Source organism: Ruditapes philippinarum, unplaced genomic scaffold (assembly GCF_026571515.1).
Source record: "Ruditapes philippinarum isolate M1 unplaced genomic scaffold, ASM2657151v2 ctg661_1_1_1_1, whole genome shotgun sequence".
NCBI lineage: Eukaryota > Metazoa > Mollusca > Bivalvia > Venerida > Veneridae > Ruditapes > Ruditapes philippinarum.
Genome location: NW_026861494.1, coordinates 188547 through 213730, shown reverse-complemented (window position 1 = coordinate 213730; position 25184 = coordinate 188547). Strand labels below are relative to the sequence as shown.

The window sequence follows — 25184 nt, the reverse complement described above, 5'->3', positions numbered from 1 at the left end:
AATGATGCTAATAATAATACTTTGTCCATCTGGCATAAAAATGCTACAGTAGTCAAATCAACCCCAAAGGATGAAAGAAATTTCCTCATCAAATATTTTAAAAAATAAAGGCAAACCCTAAAACGTTTAATTGTTTTAAATGACCATACCATCACATGAAAGTGTCCTTGCAAAGGTTATTTAAAATCCCCACATTCTCAACTGTTTACAGCATGACTTTGTGTATTTGTTTGATTGTCTGTCTGTCTTTTTTATGTCTGTCTGTCTGTTCTAGTATTAAAATATGTAGTAACATATTTGTTTGTATTTGCTGATACGTTTTGTCTTTTAATTCTGTATTATTTTAACTACCGCAATTGTTTAGTATCAAGAAAGAAAAAAAAATATTATTTTCAACACTATTACAATACGCGACCATCACATAATGCAAAAGATTGGAAGGCGTCCTGAAATGATAACTGCCGTTTCTTGCAGGTACTCAAAATGAGTTGGCAATGTGTTGTCTCTCACCGCTCGCGCAGTACGCAGTAACATAGCGCCGAGGAAGTGGATGAAAGTCAAAACGTTTTGCGACTTAATTGTTGCAAATTATCGTCTAAAAACTATCCAGCTATGATATATCTTATTAGGACCATAATCTGTAAGGCATGTTTTTTCCTTTTTAACTAAGACTGGGAAATTCATCAAAATCAGTAATTTTGTAAATGAAAATTGCTTTGCATGAACAGGATATCAGAGCAGTGAATAACATAATTCATTTCTCATAGAATATTTCTCCATTTCATAGAAAACATTTATTGAGCAACTGTTAAACTCAATTATTGAAAGATTTCAGAAGCATAAGTACCATAAAGAAAACAATGCTAAACTTTAGAAACTCTGGAATAAAAAGCAATGTCTACAATAACCATTTTAATAATAAACTGAAAAAAATTAAGATATGAATTTTTTTTCGGCACATGCCAGAGCAGAGGTACAGTACTAGGAGTGATCAGACAGTAGAAAAGAAAACGGAAATCCCGCAACAGTTTTTGCTAATGTCATATTTCTGCACGATAACGCGTCGTCCCACAGTGAATCTATATAGTGCAAGACTTTATCAAGCAGAGAAAGGTCATTATGCTTCCTATCCTACGTATTCACCTGACCTTTCCCCTTGTGACGTCTTTTTTAATTCCAAAACTAAAAAAATACCTTTCAGGTGGGAAATTTGTGTAGGACAAACACTTCGGTTCTGCAATTTTCCAGTGTCTCCATAGTATACCTAAAACAGACTATAAAAAGGCATCCAAAAATTGAATCCGTGGACACTTGAAGGTGAATACTTTGAGGGAACAAAAAAAATCAGTGTATGTCCTATATGTAGCATCAAATTTTACGTGCTTATATACATTCATATTTGAATCAACATTCCTCGTTTTTCAATCTGTTATTGAACGTGACTGAACATCATTATAATTTAGAACTGGTTACTGATAAGCCCAGTTTGGAAGCATACTGATTTATGGAATCATTGACTTCTGATATGGAAACCTTAAACGTCCACCAAGAGGGCAAACATAATGAACCACTATATAATTGTGATGTGTTATTGTATTGCTCTCTCGTTGTTGTTGTTTGTTTTTGTTTGCTTGTTTGTTATTTTTTGTTGTTGTTTTTTTGTTAAGAACAATGTGTATCAATATTTTCCAGCATTGATTTACTGGCGATTTATTTGATATCCGAAATATTTGATATTATTTGAAATGGCTGAGTAGTAGACTTTATAACGCCAAAAATTATATAAATTATCACTTATTATAAAGCAATGTTTAAATTGAAATCTAATTTTAATGAACCGATTGTACGTAATTTAATTATGAGTAGAACTCTATATAAATATTTGTACTTTTCACAAATAAATCAGTGAGTATTTAAACTTCAAGAGAAACATCTACATTTTTAATCTAAAATAACTAATTATTTCGAGTAAACTTGACTTTCGTGTGCTGTTTTATTATTGGCCGTTTAGATTATTGACACGCCCAATTCTGGACATTTGAGCTTTTGTTGTCTAGGTGTCAAGTTTAAAAAAAACAAGAGAGATAATTAAGTTTAATTATTTGTTCATCGATCGCTTAGCTTTCACTAACCAATCTGTCTCCAAATTTCCTTTTGGTACTTTGGATTTGATTTGAAGCATTTTAAAGATAATGCATATTACCCTGTTGATATATGCAAATAGGCCGATTTGGTACGGGACCGAAATGTTTTTATGCATTTTTGCAATTATCACAGCGTGTTAATTAAACGACTTTATTTGCAATTTGTTTTCGCGTGATAATTTCGCCGGCCAAAAAATGGAAGAATTACAAAAAGCTGTTGATATTAAGGCAACACACAAGCAGGGAGCTATTGATATTTTACATAGTATAGGTAAGAATGTCAACCAAATGAAAAGGGTCCACAATAAACGTAACTTTGCCCAAATATTAGACAAAATGAACGGAACCCCAAGTTCAAATTTGCTGATTCATTTCACATCTTTATGTTTCAAAATGATTTTATGGTATTGAAGTTACTTCCAAATCAACTTTTGAGATTTAGAGTGTTTTTTATTTTGGCAACATATGACCTAAACCGGCGGCACGAAATACCCAAATAGCAATATTCATTTTTGTTTGTATAATATGAAAAAGGCAAAGCCTCAAAGCGAGCTCGATGTACTTTTAACGTGAAAAAGTATGAAATAATCGCTCATTTTTATTTCAAATGCAGTGACGAGTGCCTGTGACGTTACACGTACTGTGTTAAATATGGCTCCGCCCCTGTCGTTAAATGAATAACGAGTTTTGAAAACGTTGATAAAACTTTGTTTATTTTAATTCACTCTAATATGAAATTAGGCAAAGCCTATGAACGGGGAAGTCGTTAAAAATTCCTTTCATTCTTTCCGTTTTAAAGGTGTCATTCGGTATTACATGCACCGCTTCCGTTTTTCACTCGGAACACTCGGCGTTTATTATTTATCCGAAAAGTTGAGATTTGTTCCGTTATCGGAATACCCCGCCTATTATCATTGAGTTACATTGTAAATGGCGGCGCCCGACTAGAACTGACACTGAAAATTGAATGTACTTGCAATTTTAATTAAAGATATGATATTTGTTGTCTACACTTACATTTTTAAGTTGTAATTTTGTTGAAATTTCATATCATATACAAATGTCCATGTTATTAAAAAAAAAAACTTTAATGGAGTACATATACACTATACAATGATAGAAAAATGTATATTTGGGTATATTTGATTATATCTTAGTGAAAGTGTATATTGTATTCATGATTAAAACAGCATTTTTTAGTATAAAACATTTATTTTTAGTATAATTGGACAATATTTGGGTATTATTAGGCAATATTTGGGTATATTTGGGCAATATTTGGGTATATTTGGGTATTTCGTGCTGCCCTTATTAATATTAATAAAACAATATAACTTAGCTATAACTTTCATTCATTCCGTTAAAATCATTTAAAATGGGCAGTTCAGATGATGTAAGAAAATAAACTTGTGACATTTGCTGAATAAACTTGCAAATTAAAATAAAGATATGATAATATTTGTTGTCTACATTTAAATTTCTATGGTATAACTTTGTTGAAATTTCATACAAGTGTCCATTGTATTATTTTTTTTAGAAATTTAATATAGCTTTAATGGAGTAAACTGTACTCTATTTGGGTATATTTTGGTTCAAAACACAATGATAGGAAAATGTATATTTCAGTCATAGTGAAAGTGTATATTATAATTCATAATAAGAACAGCACTTTTTTAGTATAAAACATTTATTTTTTGTATATTTTAGCAATATTTGGGTATTTCATGCTGCCCACCTAAAGAGTGTTGGTATGTCATAAAACCAAACAAAACAAACAAGGAATGAAAGATTATGAAAACCTGAAAAGAATGCGTTTTTATATGAATGTATATATCAATGTTAATTTAATTTTCTAAAAGCCATGCTATCAAAACTACAACAACATAGAAAAATGGAGTCAGGTCAGCAAATAGTATAAATACAAATTTTGTTTCAGTGAAACGAGATGCTGACATGAACAATGAAGAAAGTGTGAAAGTAAAGGAACAAGCTATTCTAGAACTAGGTGCTCTTCTAGCCCAGTCCAAACAAGCAGAAGGTACTATATGTTAGAAAAATATGATAATTGATTCCATTTATTTTCAGTATAGATTTTGTCTTTGCACTATAATATTGGTTTTAGGTATATAATATGAAATTAGGCAAAGCCTATGAATGGGGAAGTCGGTTACATTTTCCGTTTTAAAAGTGCCATTCGGTATTTTATACACTGCTTCCCTTTATTCTGGTTCCCTGTCCTATTGTGGTCCCCATAGAAGTTCTAAGGGGACCAGTCTACGCATCCGTTTTCAATCAGAATTTCTCGGCTTTTATTGTTATCTTGTAAGTCGAAAAATTGCGATTGGCTATTATCGGAATTCACCGCCGTTTATCATTGCGTTATGGCGGCCCAACAAGAAATGGTACTGAAAATTTCCCTGATAAGTAAAGAATTCTATATAATTCAGGCTTTCAAGCGGGCCCTACTTTTCCTATTTTTCCCTACTTTTTTTGTTTGACCCCTACTTTTCCCTACTTTTTTCTTGAAATGCCCTACTATCCCTACTTTTTTAAGAAAAAAGCTCGAGGATAATTGATAAAAACTCCAGTATAAGCAGTAGATTGATTTTGATAAAATCTTTATCTCAAATTTAATAAGAATCAGATGCAAGTTTAATTGTAGGAAAAAGTTGATGGAAGTAGGTCATCAGTGGTGCAAGAGGGGTTCCATGATGAGGATGGTTGGAGCTGACATGGCAGAATCAGCGACTTTAGGTGAGTTTGCTTCTATAGAAATATTACTTAGTGTTCAAATTATTTTTTATGTTTCATTTCAAAATTATAATATGTTTTTGTACACAGACTAGCTTCTCAATTGTTTCATTTCAAAATCATAATATGTTTTTGTACACAGACTAGCTTCTCAATTGTTTCATTTCAAAATTATAATATGTTTTTGTACACAGACTAGCTTCTCAATTGTTTCATTTCAAAATCATAATATGTTTTTGTACACAGACTAGCTTCTCAATTGTTTCATTTCAAAATTATAAAATGATTTGTACAAAGACTAGCTTCTCAATTGTTTCATTTCAAAATTATAATATGTTTTTGTACACAGACTAGCTTCTCAATTGTTTCATTTCAAAATTATAAAATGATTTGTACAAAGACTAGCTTCTCAATTGTTTCATTTCAAAATCATAATATGTTTTTGTACACAGACTAGCTTCTCAATTGTTTCATTTCAAAATCATAATATGTTTTTGTACACAGACTAGCTTCTCAATTGTTTCATTTCAAAATTATAATATGTTTTTGTACACAGACTAGCTTCTCAATTGTTTCATTTCAAAATCATAATATGTTTTGTACAAAGACTAGCTTCTCAATTGTTTCATTTCAAAATTATATTATGTTTTTGTACACAGACTAGCTTCTCAATTGTTTCCCAATGATGCTTATGCTGAGGGACAATACTTGCCAACATCTTTGAGCATATATAGATTTTAGGCAATGTTTGGCATATTGGCAAGTATTGAAGTTGCTCACTGTGATCATTTTGTCCTGAATTTTCATTGAATGAAAGATACTGGAAAAATGTAGTGAGTGTTTCTGAAAAATATGTATGCTTTAATTAGATAGAATTTGATAGCTATCAATAATTAATACATTATGAAGTGTAAATCCTTGCTTTGATTTGTCAGTTTTGCATGTACTAACTTTGCATACTAACTGCTTGTGTACATGTATATATCTTAAAATTTACTTTTGATTGTTACAAGTATCTATTTTGCATGCCCATGTAAACTCCATGCATAACTAGGATGCTAGTAAACCTTTGCTTTTTTTACATTCACTCCTTTTCATTTTCTATTGTGTTATAATGCTAGTTAAAAAATCATGTTTTAACACCTATCCTTGTTCTAGTCTGTGTTTCACATATTATGCTGGCTAAAACCATATTTTTGCACATAACATTTTTCTAGTTTGTATTTTGTAACAACCATGTTATCTTAAACAAGGTTTTAACACATTTCCTGTTTTTAGTCTGTGTACAAAAACATGCTTACTTAATGTTTAATGTTGCTAATTAATAGTCTGTGTTCTGACATATTCATTGTTAATAGTTTTCTGTTATTATTTGGAATTGGATCTAATAAAAAAATATCAATTCCAGGTTCATGCCCAGATCCATCCTGTTGTGGAATCCCTATTGAGACACTGGTGACTGGTTTCCTAAATGAAGAAAATGCCATGGATACTAGTTGATAAGGGTCTGTATTTGTTTTTGTATCAACTTTGGAAAAAAGGTGAGTAGAGAGTCTTACTTTCCCTACTTTTAGGCTCTGAAAATCCCTACTTTTCCCTACTTTTTAACAAAAAAAATCCTACTTTTATCCCTACTTTTTTGTTATTGGCCACTTGAAAGCCTGTATAATTTTTTTCTTTTTAAATATTCATGTGTAGTCTATAGCCGGGCAAGCCAAAACCCGGAGCTGCTTCGCAGCCCTTGGCTTTGACTTCCCAGAATAATTTCTAAATTTCTTTTACCACAAGTGAAAGGCATGAGGTAAGATTTTAAAATAATAGAGGACAAATTTCTCTATGATCTTGATTGTAGATTAGCTTGTTAATGGTTCTACTCAGGGGTACCTGTACAGTCTGCACGAAAAACTGTTTATGGTAATAGACATTCAGGCTTTGTCTATCAAAATATCATATAGCCCAAACAAATTTTAACTAGCATGAAAAATTTTAACAAAAGTTGTGCCAAGGGTTTTCAAATTTACTTAAATCTGGAGAAAGTAATGCAGTGATATCACCTGATTTACATTTATTTCTGATATTCTTAGATTCTCTAGGTCATTATAAATACGACTGGTGTAAATGATTCTATATATAAATTATTTCTGAAATTTTTGTGCTAATACCTTGAAAAAAATCAATATTTCCCTCAGTCATTGTGTATGTATTTTTTTCATATCTTAAAACATACTAGACTGTCAGACTATGCTCCCTACATTTAATGCTTGCCTGAACAGAATATTACTAGACTAGGGCTCAGGCTTTGCCTATTTTTTGCAGACTGCTGTAAATACCTAAAATAATGCATGGGGTGGCATCTGAGCCAGTGAGTCCCTCCTCTACCAGTAAGGCTAGAAAGAATAACCACATAATCTTTATAATGTAAATATGACATTAACCTAACCAAAAACACTTTTATATGATTTTATAAAACATCGAATAATTACAAGATAATTTCGTTGTCGCTAACTTGTTGTTGAAATAGTTGATATATCATTTCAGAACTTGCAGGCCTTATTAAGTTTACACGGCCATTTTTGGGTATGGTGAGCAAAGCAAAGGCAGCTAAGTTGGTACGAGCTTTGGTGGACCAGTTCCTAGATATGGAAGCTAGCACAGGAAAAGAGGTTTATTTTTTATATAATAAAGTTAACTTGTTTGTGACAAAGCTACTTTTTTTATTAGGTATTAAAAACAACAAGCTTAATCTTTTAACAAAAAAGCTTTATGCACAGACAGTACTTTATAGACTAGACATTTTTTGCAGCAGTTGTTTGCTGATTCACTTTTTCAACTTTATAAAATTATATTGTTAAAATGAAAAGAATTAATTTGCATAAAAGAAAATGGCTTTTATTTTGTTACATATAAACTACTTGTAGCTTATATGAGCACCATGACAGAAATTGTATTCTTGTTTTTTGCTCAACTATTAAAAAAATAGAGCTTTTGTTCTCTTTCTGTTGTGGCATTGTCATCACTGTCACACTTTGGTTAATTTTTTTTGCACACAAGTTGGTATCTCAAACACTACTACTAAAGGGAATGGGTTAAAACTTCACATACTTGTTCTCTGTGTTTATTTACCATGACGGACATGTGTGCTATAACTCTGAGTTCCCATTTTACAAATTTATGCCCCTTTTCTTACTGTCAGGCACATAGAATAGTCAAGTGTACTGCCTAACTGCTCTTGTTTTGCTACTTAAGATGTTTTATTTTTATCACAAACTGCATCACGTTATAATGATACTATGATTGTGTTATTTGACTGATGTTTGTTTCTTATGTTCTATAACAGGTAGATTTGTGTAAGGAATGTATTGATTGGGCCAAAGATGAGAAGAGGACATTCCTCCGACAGGCTCTTGAGGTAATTTACTAATTATTTTTTTTGTAGTTTGTTTTAAACTGTATATATGGATAATAGATAACATAAGGTAAGGTCGTATTCTAATTAATCTGACTGAATTGATATTCATATAATGACTTAATGTACCAAAGAGGCTGTAGGAATGCCCTCCAGTTTTACAATAATTATTGTATGGTTTTAAAGAATTTTCCTGAGGTGGAGCATCCCTTAAACAGCCCCTGCTCTTATGATTACTAAAATTATAACAATATTTTATGAACATCAAAATTGTGTGAATGTTTTATGAACACTAAAATCGTTAACATTTCATAATTTTTTTTTTCAGGCTAGATTAATTGCTTTATACTTCGAGACCAAGCAATATAAAGAAGCACTTTTGTTAAGTAAGTAAATTTTTTGGTATCAAAACTTTTGATAAATACTGGTTGTACACCAATAAATTATCTTGCTAGTATTGTGGTTTTACATTGTTACAAATTGGCCTAATGTATTCAAAGTATGATGTTGTCAAAAATGATTTAACATGGAGGAAACACAATACTTAATCATGGAAATGAGTTAACAAATTTTGTATTTTATTTATCAGACTTGACTATTCAACTGTTTAAACTGAACTTAAAAAAACCATGTAGTGCATATAGTGTTGTAATTTTGTTCATTTCCCTTAACTTCCATTGCTTGCAGTAATAATGACTTGTCTATGCCAGTCTAATAGAGCCAAATCTCTATAATGTTAGTTGGCTAGCCTCAAACAATGCACTTTTCCGAAATTAAAACCAAATAAATCCATTTCCTAATTCATTAGTCTAAGGGTTTAAATGGGGCCCTACATGAGTCACTTGTCCCTCACTGCTGGTGATTCTTTAATATTAGGAAGCCATCCAGATAGCTTACAAAATGTTAGTTGTTCTACTCAAGAGCCTTCAAATTCATGATAATTCACCTACACTTTACTTCCAATAGTAAAGCTTGAAAGTCACCATATCACCAGTTTAATGCAGTGGCAGCTCCTATTTAAGTATACAGTCTAAACTGTCTTAAGCAGCCAGCCAAGGGATGCAGTCATTTTGGCTGCTTAAGACAGGTGGCTGCTGAATGGAGGGTCCAGTTTTTATCCAAATAAATTATTCATTTCTTTGTAAAATAAATCTAATTTAAGTATAAATAAACCAGTCTGATTCATCATCATCATCAGTTTTTAACCATTTACAAAAGTATGCCATTAATGGTTTAACATGTACACACTCCTTCCAACATAAAGCTTTACATGAATGTAACACAGATAAACAAATGCACTCACGATTTATTATGTCAATAATTGAAACTAATTATCCCATAAAAATATCTTCTTGCACAATAATTTAAAACGCGTAATATTTTCTTCACAAAAAATATGACAGTTTCTTTTCAATTTTGGTCAATAGAATATTGTGTACACGTCATCTAAGTGTCGGCACTTCCTTTGATGTTTCGGATTGAAACAGCAGGGCTACAGGTTTGTAAACGTCAAAGATTCTTTTGAAGAGCCCGCTAGTTACCTCTTAGAGGTCATCTAGTGTGTAAACTTAATGGGTGTGATGACCTCATTATATTTATGCAATTTTATTTTCACACATGGAGCGAGTGTTTTTATGAATTTATTACTGAGGATTATTTAGACAATTGGCGATGTAATTCATTTCAATTGCTTTGGTAAGTACCATGTACACACCAAATTTATCTGAAAAAACTAGTGTACAGTAACTCAAAAGAACGAATTGCAAGTGCGTGGAGACGTTCCAAACGTTTGTTATAACGACATGGATGAGCAATTATATAAATTTCTTGACATGTTGTGGTTTGTGTTAATAATTAGCGCCTGACAAGTAGCTTTTGTTAATCCGTGACACGTGTCATCTTTAAAAATAAATGACAGAAGATTGTCTGGCCGTTTCACCTCGCTGACCGCTTAAGATGACCGACTTTAAGATTCGGGAAGCATTTTAGGTGACCGTTGACCGCGGACAGCAGGTGGCCGTTGAACAGATTTATAAAATAGAGTGATTTTCGTTGGGAGCGTCACAAAATGGCCGTTAAGGTCAGGTGACCGCCGATAAGAGGTGACCATTAGTACAGTTTCGACTGTATAAGGAGTTTACTTGTTACTGCACTAAGGTGATGATATGACCTCTACAGTGTTCTACAGTGTGAGTGAACACTTGCCCCAAGATTGAAGAAAGAAAGTGGATGAGATAAAATCTTCCTTATACTAAATCATAATTTGTTAATTTCTTTTCTTCAGCTTCATCATTACTGAGAGAGTTGAAGAAATTAGACGACAAAGCATTGTTAGTGGAGGTACAGTTGTTAGAATCAAAGATTTACCATGCATTGAGTAATCTACCAAAAGCCAGGGCAGCACTGACTTCAGGGAGAACAACAGCTAATGGAATATATTGCCCGCCAAAACTACAGGCAGCCCTAGATCTTCAATCAGGTTGGTGGCATTGTTTTTGGTGAAATCTATTTTTTTTTCAGATGCATTATTTGCATTACAGTGAAACCTCACTCAATCGTGACATACCCATGCTGTCTGATTATGGTTGGCACTGTTTGATATTCAGCCGATAGACAATTATGATTTTTTCCTAAGATTGATGAATTGTTCTGTCCAGATTAAAATCTGGTCAAGTCTATCTAATATATTTTAACATGGCCAGGGTTAAGGGTTATAAAAAGACAATTGAAGGAGAGACAACAGATGGTAAATAATTTTATTGTTTTCTAGGTATACTTCATGCAGCAGATGAGAGAGATTTTAAAACAGCTTACTCCTATTTCTACGAGGCATACGAAGGTTATGATTCTATAGACAGTCCTAAAGCTATTGTTGCCCTCAAATACATGTTGCTGATGAAGATAATGCTGAATGTGTAAGTTGTTTGTTGTTATGCCACCGCAGCATCTGCGATGCGGTGGCATATAGCGATTCATCTGTGTGTTTGTTTGTGTGTGTGTGTGTGTGTTATATAGATTATATAGTGAACTTAAAAAATCTTCTTGTGAAAAACCACTAGTCCAATTTAAACCAAACTTGGCAGGATTGATCCTTGGGTGAAGGGCTTCCAAAGTTGTTCAAAGAATTTCATTCCATGCAGAAATCTGGTTGCCATGGCAACCGAAAGGAATTATAAGAATAAATTTAAAAAATCTTCTTGTAAAGACCCAAAAGGCCTAGAGCTTAGATATTTTGCATAAGGCTTTGTCTGGTAGACCTCTACCAAGATTGTTCAAAGTATAGCCCTGGGGTCAAAATCGGCCCCGCCCCAGGGGTCATTAATTTTAACTATATGTACATATAGTAAAAACTAAAAATACCTTCTTGTAAAGACCCAAAAGGCATAGAGCTTAGATATTTTGCATAAGGCATTGTCTGGTAGACCTCTACCCAGATTGTTCAAATAATAGCCCTGGGGTCAAAATGGGCCCCGCCCCGGGGGTCATTGATTTTCACTGTATGTACATATAGTAAAAACTTAAAATACCTTCTTGTAAAGACCCAAAAGGGCTAGAGCTTAGATATTTTGCATAAGGCATTGTCTGGTAGACCTCTACCAAGATTGTTCAAATTATAGCCCTGGGGTCAAAATCGGCCCCGCCCCAGGGGTCATTGATTTTCACTATATGTACATATAGTTAAAACTTAAAATACCTTCTTATAAGGACCCAAAAGGCCTAGAGCTAAGATATTTTGCATAAGGCATTGTCTGGTAGACCTCTACCCAGATTGTTCAAATTATAGCCCTGGGGTCAAAATCGACCCCGCCCCGGGGGTCATTGGTTATCCTTATATGTATATAGTAAAAACTTACAGTAAAAACTTTAAAAAAATCTTCTAGTAATTGACAAATGCTAGAGGTAAGATATTTTGCATGAAACATTGTGTAGTGAAGCTCTAGCAAGATTGTTCAAATTATAGCCCTGGGGTCAAAATTGGCCCCACCCCTAGGGGTCATTGATTTTCACTATGAACATAGAGTAAAAAATTTAAAAATCTTCTTATCTGAAGGTACAAGGCTTAAAGCTTTGATATTTGGTATATAATATCATCTTTGGGTCCTCTACTAAAGTTGTTTTAATTATGCCCCTAGTGTTGAAATTGCCCTGCCCCAGAGGCGCTAGATTTCTTTATATGTATAAAGTAAAAACTTGAAAAATCTTCTTCTCTGAATTGACAAAGGCTAGAGTTTAAATATATGGCATGAGACTTTGCGAAGTGAACCTCTACCAAGATTGTTCAAATTTTAGCCCTGGGGTCAAAATTGGTTCTGCCCCGGGGGTCATTGATTTACACTATGTATATCTAGTTGTTTGGTGGACCTGTATCAAGATTGTTTTGGATTAAACCCTTGGGTCAAAATTTTGCCTTGACCAATGGGACAGTGACCTACTTTCTTGTCCTTTGATGTACAGCAATGAAATTTTGACCATGTGCACAGTTTTAGTTGTAAAATTGAACTTTGATATCAGGTGACCTAGATTTTGATAATGTGACCTACTTTCTTGTGCTTTGATCTACAGCTATGAAATTTGAACCATGTGCACAGATTAAAATGTAAAGTGGACTTTGATATCAGCTTACCTAGATTTTGACAAAGTGTCTTACTGTGTTGTCCTTTGATGTAGTCATGAAATTTAGTCTGCATGAAATATGACCTTCACCACCAAATTCACTAGACTCAAGTGCATTGATATATTCCTGCTCTGATCTTTTATTTGATTAACAATAGATTTAATCACTAATCTGATAATAAGAATTAGATAGGTCAGGGATCTATGCATTATGACAATCTTCAATTGTATAGAAACAAAAAAAAATATGTTCCTACACTACTATTTAGTGTTGTATTAATGCGGTGGCATAGCATTTTTCTCAAATGCAATCTTGTTTTTGTTATTGTTTCTTTTAAGGAAATGAAGTTCAATTGACAAATGCAGATTTCTGTATTCAACATTATCAATTAATTTACTTCATGTTTTGATGATGAAAAAAAAAGAGAAAAGAATGAAATAAATATACAGATTCAAAATTGTTGGTGTTATAAAATGACCTTTGTAACATCATGATATCTTTGGTGAGTTAAGTTGCTGTCCTAGAATTACTTATTACTGCTGTGTGTTAGAATATAGCCAGGGAGTAGTGACATTCTTTGAATGAAGTCATCTGACTTGCTTATGATATAAGTAAGGCTGTAGCAGTTCTATAAAAATGGCCATTCTTCCCGCAAATAATGCACAAAGTTAATGATAGTTGGTCTCTGTTGCTTACAACAAGCAGTTCTAAATCAAAGATTGTCACATGATGCAGTGTCTAGGAGATTATCTGAATATATCTGAAATTCTATATCATAATGCAATATTGATTAAGTGATATACTTAATTTGTGTTTAAACAAATAAAGAGATTGATATTCTGTATAAATGCTTATTGTAAAATAATACTTTGTGTTTAGAAAATATTAATACCTGTGTAATTGCAAAAAAAGAAAGAAAAACAGTGACATATCATAATACTGACATGTAATTAATCAATGTATTAATCTCTCATTAACAGAGCAGATGAGGTACAGGCTATTTTAAGTGGTAAATTAGCATTAAAGTATTCAGGACCAGAAGTTGAAGCTATGAAGTCTATTGCAACAGCCAGTCACAAACGATCTCTAGCAGATTTTCAGAAGGTAATCTTTGCAACATGTTATTTTATTTATTTTTTTAATTCATCAAATAGGGACTCTTGATTTCTTTCTTTATAGTTTTTTCAGACTTTCATGTACATTATCTCCTACAAGACTGTTAATCAAATGTAGAACTTGATGTTTTAGCTGAATTATTCAAAGAATATGGTGGGGTTTTCACTCTTCCAAGGGTTTTCACTGACATAAAAAAAATGTTTTTATGTTTTGCATGTAACAAAATATATCATTTTCCACTGATGGTATTCAGTTGAAAGTTTACACATGTCTTCAGGATCATTCATATTGTTGATAAAGGTCACTGCAAGATTCAGAACTCTTACATGGATTTTGTTTGAATTAAATCTCTTTATGAAATTTGAAATTTCATGCATAACTGTTTACAATAGTTAACATGTAAGGTCTATCTTAACAGCAACTAAAAAAAAATTAAACTTAATACTTGTCTTCAAAGTCCATTTACAAAAATCCATTTCTCTAGCATGGATTTTTATATAATTATGCCCCTCTAATGTTATAAAAAATTACTGCAGACTTGTTGATTGTAATCTCTTAAGTGACTGTCTGTTTTTTAGGACATCGTGTCTGTATTTACCTTACCTTTACTTTTTCTTGAGATTTAGTCTTTCTCAAGATATTACTATATATTGCATATAAATATAATGATTCCCTGTTTGGTATGACAAATTCCAATTCTGTGTGTCAGTGCATCCTTAAATACACATATCAGGGGCATTTCTCAGTATTTTAACATCCAGGCAACTTTGATTTCTGCTTTAAATTTTATATTTTATATAGATAAAGACAGCAGTATATAAAAGCTGTGTTCTATATGATATTTGTTATCATTATTATGTGTTAGAATGTTTTAAAATTTTAAATGCTATCGATTGACTCTGTATATAAAGACCCTCTATGTATAGTGACTTTATATTGTAACTCCCTTTGGATGTCTCTTAGCAGTTATCAGTAACTGTTCATTAATCCAGCAATGAAAATAGTGAACATTCAAGCCCTTTGCCTGTTTGAAATCCTTGTGTATGTGTTATTGGTTATTTTCTTTGTGGATTTCATAAATCTTGAGATTTTTCAAAATGTCAGCCCTGTTACAGATACCTTCAAAATTTGAAGAATTAAGCAAATTAAATGATAGAATTATTGCATTTGTTTATTACAGACATTGGTTACATTTAAATCCCAGTTAGAAGATGATCCCATTGTCTCAGCTCACCTTACGACACTGTATGATAATTTACTGGAACAGAATCTCTGTAGAATTATAGAGCCATTCTCTAAAGTACAGGTGAGTTTTAAAAAAAAATACTTGTATGTTGATAGGAAATTCAGGTTAGATTGAGGAAATCATTCAAGTTTAAAAGAAACCTTGCATTTAAAGAAAAAACAGGACAAATCAGGTTATAGAAATTGCGTGTAAGCTTTACAAGAAATTGGGTCAAACATAATGAAACTATGGTATATTGCAAGGCAGTATTTGTATAAGAAGATCCTCGTGTTAACATAAACTAAAATTATAACCTATTAATTACAGAAATGGTTGATTAATTATGTTAAACAACTACATGAATGTTGGACCTGTTAATTACAGATTAGTCTATATTTTGATAATTTCAGTGATATGAGCCGCATCACGACAAAACCAACATAATGGGTTTGCGACCAGCATGGATCCAGACCAGGTTGCGCATCCGCGCAGTCTGATCAGCATCCATGCTGTTCGCTATCAGTTTGTTTACTTGTTATAGGGTCTGTAAGCGAACAGCATGGATCCTGATCAGACTGCGCAGGCTGGTCTGGATCCATGCTAGTCGCAAACCCATTATGTTGGTTTTGTCATGACGCGGCTCATATATATTGTATCAAGTGATCACTTTGTGAAATAAATATACATCATAGACTGATTCTAATAAGTACCCTCTATGTTTTTATTGGTTCAGTCACAAGAAATTATTTTTCATAGAAATAGATCTGTTTTGTTTTACCTTTCAGGTGCAGCATGTAGCCAACTTGATCAAACTTCCAGTGGTAATTGTCTAGTAATATTTTATTTTTTAAGAATTGATATATAAAAGAGTTACACCAACAGAAATTATGTTCTGGAATGCCAAAGTACAACCATTTTGGCATTGTGCCTCCATCAACACATAACATATCTGTATAAACTTGTAGATAGGACAAGCAATGATTTGACAACACAAAACATGGCAAATCTGCAGAGTAGACATTTTAATGTCTAACAACATGTGATGAAAAATTGTTATAATGATAAATGGGTCAATACTGACTCAGAAGCCTACATATATTTGTAATTGATATTTATATATATATACACAAATTTATTTATGTAAAGTTGTAAAACAAATGAAATAGCTTTGAAAAAAGAAAGAAGCAAAGTATTTCTAATTTAAATTGAATTTATTTATTTATTTCTTAAACAATGATAAATAATTAGAGAAAAATATCAGCCATTTCCACTCATATTCATTACTATTGTGATATTATTTCATTAGTATACTACCTGTTTAGCACTGTTTAACATCAAGGGATTTGAGAACTCAAAATGTTTTCAATGATGATATATTGGTGTTTGGTTGAAATATATACAGTTAATGAATAGCAACATTGTTTTTTGCTGATTTTCATTAAAAAAAATTAATTTCCTATTGAAAGGTAATTTTCTTTAAGGTATGTTTTAATATTATTTCATGGTTTTATTATGTTGGCATGGCTAATGTTATCAAGAGCTTTAAATGATTCTGGGATAAGAATCGATAAGATATTAAAAAACAACATTTTACAGCATCATCTATTTGTAGTCATTTACTAAGATAAACACACGTACAAGTATCATTCTATAAATAGATTACACTGTTACAATTCACGTTACATGAACCACGGTTGTAATTAAAGCCGTCCGGGTAAACGTCATTTACTTATTTTATTTACTTTGGGCATTTCAGGAGTTACGTTCTTTTTATCGTCACTAAACACTGCAAATAAACAATTGTATCATAACAAACAAAACGGTAAAACACCTTTCAGTTTGTATCAATTAACCATAATTGCCTTTGTCACGATCACGAGGTGTTAAAAACATGTGTCGCCGACTGTCAATTATTTAGAACATGTCGACCCGCAACTTTTGTTGTCTGTTTGAGTTCGACCGAAAAGGTGTGATTTACACTATATTTCTGCCGAAGTGACCGGAGATCAGGTTCGAGAGTTCGAGCGATGGGTGTTCGAGCGATCTGAGGTAGAACAGTATATATTATATAGGAATTTTGCCAGGACTGGGCGATGAGTTCGAGCGAAGGGAGGTATTCGAGCGATCCGAGTTCGAGCGAACGAAGTTTAACTGTATTTATATGTTATTTGGTTGAAATATCAGTTAAAAAGCAAACATGTTTTTTGCTGTTTTCAATAAAAAAAAAATCTTTCATTAAAGGGTATATTTTCTTTAAGGTATATTTTCTTTAAGGTATTATTTTCATTTAGGTTTATTTTGTTGCAGGCTAATGTTGAAAAGAAGCTTTCACAGATGATTCTGGATAAGAAATTTCATGGTTTGTAGGAAATATATTTTATATAAAAAAATTGTAAAAGGGCTGCTATTATGATATTTGAATCAAGAAGCAGGTTATTTTGGTAATTTGAGTTTTATCTTACATTTATTTATTGCTGAAAAGTAAAGAATATCAAAATTGTGAATATAGCTTGACTATTCTAAGAATAACTTCGACTAAGTTTTTAAAACTAGTGAAGGGAATGGGTTGAACCCTTATACAGTTGTTCTCTGTGATTATCTAATATATTATGTACAGGTCCCACAACTATGAATTACCTTTTTACAGAGTTATGCCTCTTTTTCTAAACATTATATGAAAACTTAGGTGGCTACCTAGCTAAATATCATATTTAAGGTCAGATGCGGTATAGTGGTAAGGGTATCTGCCACTTCACTCAGGGTTTGTGGGTTTGAATCCTTCTTGGGTCAATACTACGTTTGCTCATATGACAAGTAATCATTGGCTCCTGGAAATTAATCTCAAAGTTGAGAACATCAACACAATTAAAGTGAAATCAACAAATTTTAACAAATCAATTTTTTGTTGTACAGGAATTTTGGACCAAGGTGCTGGCGTACTTGTTGTGTTCGAAGAGACAGAATCTGACAAAACTTACGAGACAGCGCTCGATACCATCCAAGATATGGGCAAAGTTGTTGATGCTCTGTATAATAAGGCAAAGAAACTTTCCTAAACTAGACCTTATACATTGACTGGTCAATTACATGCATAGTTTTCATATTTATTACTACATTACAAGTTTAAACCAATTGAAATTTAGAAGAAGAAAAAAGCAACATGGAACATCAAATTTATAGGAGTATGAATCACAAGAGAATATTAGAGAATTGTCTACAAGTGCAGAGGCTGGGGAATAATACTGTAATATTATTTAGTTAAGATAGGCACAAATACATTTATCTTAGGTTAAATTAAGTTATGAAATGAAAAGGTACATGCAAGTGTTAAGGAAGAATTCAAGTACCTTGTTGAAATATTGTAATACATTTTTATTATAGACATTAAGGCAGTTTTATTTGCTGCTTTGTATGAAGTTACTTAATTAAGTTAAAAAAAGTTAGACAAAAAAGTTATTTTACCAAGTGTATGAAATTATAAGGCAAAACTTGTTTAATTGATACATATATAATAACTTTAAATTCTTCATGGGTGATATATTGTAAAACAAAAATATGTGCTATTAAAATTTGTTTATGTGATGAACTGTTTTTGATTTATCTAGATGTGTTGCATTTTAACCAGGTTTTCCAGCGGGAAATTCTGGTTGTTGTGGGAAACTCTGGTTGTTTGAGTAGAGAATGATGATGTACAGCTTGGTGTAAACAATATGTTTCATGTGTTATTCCTCATTTATTTTTCAAATTATTACAAACTTGGGCAGGATAATTGTCATTGACATTAGGTATCCTGACTAATATTTTCAGCATTTAGTGATCTGATAATTTTTGGCAGAATTATGGCTTTTGTTGTTGATAATCCATCTAATTATGTAACAGTGTCAGAAAATCCTGTTCATGTGATAATTTCCTGTCTTATCTTTATTTTTTCACCAAGACTTGTCTGTTGATCTCCTTGTGTGAGGCATTTATTCGTGTTGTATGTTTTAAGTAAGACTTTACCCAATCTTTACTTCATTATCAAGTGATTATAAGTGATCTTTGGCAGGGTGACCAGTACTTTGTCAGTGTCACTGTTAAACCTTAACAAATGTTTAGTGATCTAAGTTGGAAAATTATGTCAAATAATTGAGATTATTTGCTATATTATTCTTTGTTTTAAATAAAAAAATAGAGGAATTTTGTTGTATCAAATTGTCTTTCTAGATTTTTAACCAAAGAAATTTTGAAATAAAGGACATAAAAGAAAATACAATGTTAAGGAACTATGGGCAACTAGGTTTCTTTTCCAAGTTTTGTGAAATATTTCTATAAGCTGTGTTGTGTTAAATTGCTTTTTTTGCCAAAAGAAACAACTACAACAAAAACTTCTAGCTGTTCATTTCATCTTTATTTCAAGATTCAGTTAATACAACAGATAAATTTCTAAGTAAAGTTTAAACACTGAAACATCTGTATTTCATTTATACAAGAAAAGAAAAACAATTATACACTGAAACAATGTCCATTTAATTTATAACAACACATCTGAATAAACTTTGGTATAAACTATTGACTAACTTGAAAACAAAATTCTCGTGAATTGAAAATAACAGATTTATAAGAACATGTAAATACAGTAGTAATTACTTCTCTGACAGAAACAAAATCTAGTGTCTATGAGTTATCATCCAGACAAATACAAGAAAGTGAAATCTAGTGAGAGTACCCATATACAAAAATATACTTGTGAATCGGTGTTCCCTGTAAGCCTTAGTAACCTACAAGCTCTACTCTTATATTTTGATAATCTGCTTTTAATCTTACCATACCAAATATTATGATAAATGGACATGCCCATCTTTCAATGTAGACAAAACCATTTATTTTTAGGGAAAATTTATATATGTACTGACCTGTAATTTTCTTAAATTCTAAGTAAATCAGTGAATAATTATCAGATATTATATCCCATAGACTGGTTTACAGATCTTGAAGGCAAATACTTATAGAGTAGCACTGTGATTAGGACAGGTTATACCCATCTTGTTGGCAGCAAAAAAAAGTTATGATTACAAATGTTCATTAAATGTATTTGAATTTGATGACAGTATGATATAAGCATATTATGAGGATTCTTCATTAGAAAAAAAATTGTAGTGTTTCAACAAGCCACTAAAGCATTTAAATTGGTCAAACCTACAGGGAATTCTACAGTTTTATGGTGTTTGCCTCTCAGCCCAAGAATCATGAGTTTAAACCCTATTCAGGTCACTTTCTTAACACGACACCTGTACAAGTAAGTTTCAAGAAAGGGGCCTAAAATCTCAAATGTGATTTATGTAATTTGTTAGATTTTTTTCACAAGCATAAATAGAATTTTTAAAACTAAAATAGTTAAGTCAAACCCATAAAACTGTTGAGAATGTTTATGTTACCTTTGATTATAGATAAGTTAATTATGAAGCAGGTACAAGTATTTTCCCTAAACCCTTTAATTCTTAGCCTGCTTAAGGTAACAGGTTTTACCCCATAGCAATAGTGCAGACCATGATCAGCTGGCACAAACGTGTTGTCTTGTCATGGTCAGCGCTGTATCCTATTCAATCTGTACTTATTTTGAAAATTTCCCTAAAAATGATGAATGGTTTAGTTCTGATTGAAAGATAGGCAAGTCCATTTAAGATATTTAGTGTGGTAAGGTTAAAGTGCTAACAGAGATAATAATAGCTCTATGTCACCAGTAGTCAAACCATTTGCCATGCTAGTGCAGACTGACCAGATTCAATACTGTTGGTTTCTCAATTTCATTTCTTTTGATAATAAAATCCCTATAAATTTTAATGGGCAAGTAATGTAGTTATGAACAATTAATTCTTTTATATTTTTGTTATGTAGTTTTTCAATATTGTCTGTGTTTCTCATATTAATTCTGTGCCTTTCAGAAACACAAAGATTTCATTTGTATGTGATCATTAGGTCTAAATATTCTTCATGGCTAAGTAATTGAAAGGGGGAAATCTAAATTTTGACAAGTTGCAATGTATTTTCCCAATTTTGACAAATGTTTTGTAAAATTCCTAATTTTCATAAAAAATGAATAATAAAAATCCTTATTTTGACAATGTGCAATAATTTTTCTCAATTTTGCCAATGTCACATGTAGAATTTCAATCATGATCAGGAAAAAACCTGAAAAGAGATCATGTAAATGTTTTCAGTAAGTCTTAATTTCTCCAGCTTGGCCAAATAAATACTAGGATAGGTTCAGTGATGTTGAACAGAGGTCACCATTAAATATTCATCTGAATTGCAAGGTCTGTTCTACATTAAACAACAATGCATTATTTTTACATGACTTTGATAGGAAGCTGTTATAACAGTTTTATCTCAGTAGGTAAAAATTAAAATGAAATATAGAATTTATTCTTATTTAGAAAAAAAATGTTAAGTTCTCTATTGTTTAAGTGAGAAAATTATCAACCAATTATAATAAACATTAAGTTTGTATGATTTTGTATCAGTTCCAACCTACATGTATTTCATTATTTAATAATGTTTAAGTTGGAACCTTACCTAGATAATCAAAGGGGATTGTAATATGAAAAAGCTAAAATTGAGCTTTTGACAGAAATGAATTTGGTTTGACTTCATGAATGTGCAGACTGACCTGGCTTTAAACTGACCACACAAGAAAGTTATATTTCCTGCTAGCTCACCCGGAGCAGAGACACTCCTGATAATCTGTCTGTACAAAAAAAAAATTTCAAACAAAAATCCAATATCCTATCCAAAGATACCAATCATTGTTTACACCCCTATACAAAAGAAAAAACAAAACAATTAACATTATAGCAATTAAAATCTTAAATTCATAATTTCACAATACTGGCAACCCTGTTATATTGAGAGAGAAACTTTGTCAGAAATTAAGTCAGTGTAAACAGGTGTCGCAATATTTGCTTTGTACAAAATACAAAAATTTCAACAAATTCAAAAATTTCCATAATCTCATGTAAATTACAAAAGTACCAGATTCTACAACAACATATATGCAACAATCATGTGTGTAATTAACAAATGTAGCTCATTTTGGGTATATCTAGTATTCACATTTTCTTTTACACATGAAGTGGGACAAAATCACAAATTGAAAACCAGTCTGAATTATAGATGCTTCCCATTGGTCAATTTCAAATGCATGCTAAAAATGAACCAATTGGATGCTGAAGTTAAGACTGGTTTACAGATTCTGTTTTATCTTACCTTTGGACCAAAGTTTACATAAAGAGCATGTAAAGTGATATGAAATTAACATTATTTTCTAGATTATTAAAAAATATATATTCATGTATAAATTACATGGAGCACAAATTTATCCAGTGTAATAGTAAAATATAAGATATACATACATAATCTATGTTTTCTACCTGTAACCAAATTTATTTAACAAATGAGCCGCGTGACGACAAAACCAACATAATGGGTTTGCGACCAGCATGGATCCAGACCAGCCTGCGCATCCGCACAGTCTGATCAGGATCCATGCTGTTTGCTATTAGTATCTCCACTGTAAGCGAACAGCATGGATCCTGATCAGACTGCGGGGATGCGCAGGCTGGTCTGGATCCATGCTGGTCGCAAACGCACTATGTTGGTTTTGTCATGACGCAGCTCAAATAATGTTCAAATTAAACTTATTGTTGACATCAGTGCTAGATTTTTCTTATCTAAAATACTTAAAAAGAAAGGAAACAACCTATGTTCTGCTTCAACATTCATGTATAACAAAATATTTTAATTTGGGAAAGAAATCCAATTTAAAGCATATTGAGATAGATTTTATTTTCAAGAAAAACTATATTTCTCTAGAATGACCAAAAACAGATTAACTGGCTCATGATTGACATTATTTTGTTACCAATAAAGTAAGAAAAATGTACCATTAATTTTATCAAAATTCCACCATGAATAAAACTTTTATCTGATATTGTAGACACAAAAACAATTTTGTTTTTTTTTAATATTGACAGTAAATGTTACGATTTACATGCTATATGCAAAAATGTTGATTGATTTTTACCATTTGTATTATGACACAGATATGCCATCTGATTTTGGTCAGCACTTTTCACATTGGTATATTTTGAAGGTGCCAGTAAGATGAATGTTACGTACATTTTAAGATAGGGTTTTTTTTTATGTGAATTGAAACTTTGTTGTCTTAAAAATATGATTGCTATTCAAAATGCTTTATGTATTTTCATAAATACTATCTTGAACCTGGAGGCATACCACTTTAAGTCCATAAGTAAAGGAGCTTTTTTAGTTTGGATATCAATTTATATGATTTTGGTAGAATCCATGGTCAGTTGAGACTAGGAAAATTAAATCTCTAGGGTAAAACATGTATTATTAAAACCCTAACAGTATTTCTTATAAGGATTTTACAATATACATGTATTATATAACATATATGTACATTTATTCACAAAACAAACACACTAAGCCCCTGGTATACATTTTTTATGAGGTCTTATGTTAAATTGCTTATACATGCAAAAAAAAACAACTTTACACATATGTCATAACTTTAAACATCATGTTATAACTTTACACATTATCTCATATACTCATATATGTCACTACTGATAACACCAATAAATCTCATAACACAGGGTTTTAAATCAATTTATGCTGTGGCTTATCTTTCAACTTTCTATATAGATGTATTCAATATAATATGCCTTACTTCCTTCCGTTGGTTGCCATTTTAGGGTTAATCCCAATATATTATATAATAAATATTTAAAGAAAAAAACATCACAATTTTATTGTTTTCATGTTGTTGCAATAATGTTATTTCTATTCTTGTATGTAAGAAGAATTTGACAATTATCCTTTACTGTAAATATCACCTGCTCTTTTTTTCTATTTTCCCCCTTTTATAAATGACTGCCACTTTTACAAAGGGAGCTAAATATGGCAAAAATCAGGAACTATCCATTGCAAATTATTTCAGAATGATAATAAAATAATATATATATACCCAGCTCTCAACTACTAATATTGCTAATCTTTAATTAACAAGAATTCTGTGGAAAATGATAATACAGTACTGTTCTGTTCTGTTCTGTTCTACAAAAAAACAATTTATTGATACTACTCAGTTAAAATTAGAACACAAGTAGAAAAAATTATACTGATTTGATAAATAGAAATATTTTCATTGTAAATTACTCAAAATTGATAACAATTCTCTTTTAAAAATAACAGTTTGTTTATATTGTTCAAAAATATTCCATTAAAAAATTGATACAATTTTCCTTTATGTTTTCCTAAAGAAAATAACCATTTTTTTTTAGAGTTTTATCATTATTACTAGTATTACTAATGTTAAATCACTCAATATTTATATGGATTCACTTCAAAAATAACTATTAATATTGATTCAAAGTAAAAATTTGTCTTATATAAATATAAATATTTGATTTTATATTTTATTTTCAAATTGGATTATAATATATTTAATGAAGGTTGAGTAAATTATAAATGTAAACTTTAGCAGGAAAATCATCATTAGAAGAACAAATGGGTCTTATTTAATTTTGAGTACCACCCCTGTATTGTACTGTATTGTACTTGTTTTCAGGTGATTTAACAAAATTCTCTAGAATAATACTGATAGTGTTAACAGATATGTCTAATCTTATTCTAAGTTTTAATTCTTATCTTTAAAAAAAACAATATCGAAAAAACAATTTTATATACTTATATCTGTATTTTCTGTTTTTGTTGTTGTTGTTGTTTTTGTATTTTCTTCATTCAAAGATCAAAATATTATGAGTGCCAACATGTTATATTGTATTAGTAAAGCAAGAGTCAATTGTGATAGGTCTTTTAAAGCAGCTCAAAATCTTATCATTTATTTTGTCAGGTCTCACCGTC

At 31.3% G+C, this 25184-nt stretch overlaps 1 protein-coding gene across 1 annotated transcript; it reads left to right on the top strand.

The window, feature by feature from the left end:
• The first annotated feature begins 2253 nt into the window (after positions 1–2253).
• On the top strand, positions 2254–18839 carry LOC132715834 (26S proteasome non-ATPase regulatory subunit 11-like). The gene is made up of 12 exons (XM_060698914.1): positions 2254–2415; positions 4081–4182; positions 7434–7558; positions 8233–8304; positions 8630–8687; positions 10586–10780; positions 11072–11216; positions 13897–14020; positions 15213–15338; positions 16043–16078; positions 17565–17616; positions 18171–18839. The coding sequence occupies exons 1-12, from the start codon at positions 2340–2342 to the stop codon at positions 18311–18313; spliced, it is 1254 nt and encodes a 417-aa protein (XP_060554897.1). The 5' UTR covers positions 2254–2339; the 3' UTR covers positions 18314–18839.
• The last annotated feature ends 6345 nt before the right edge of the window (positions 18840–25184 follow it).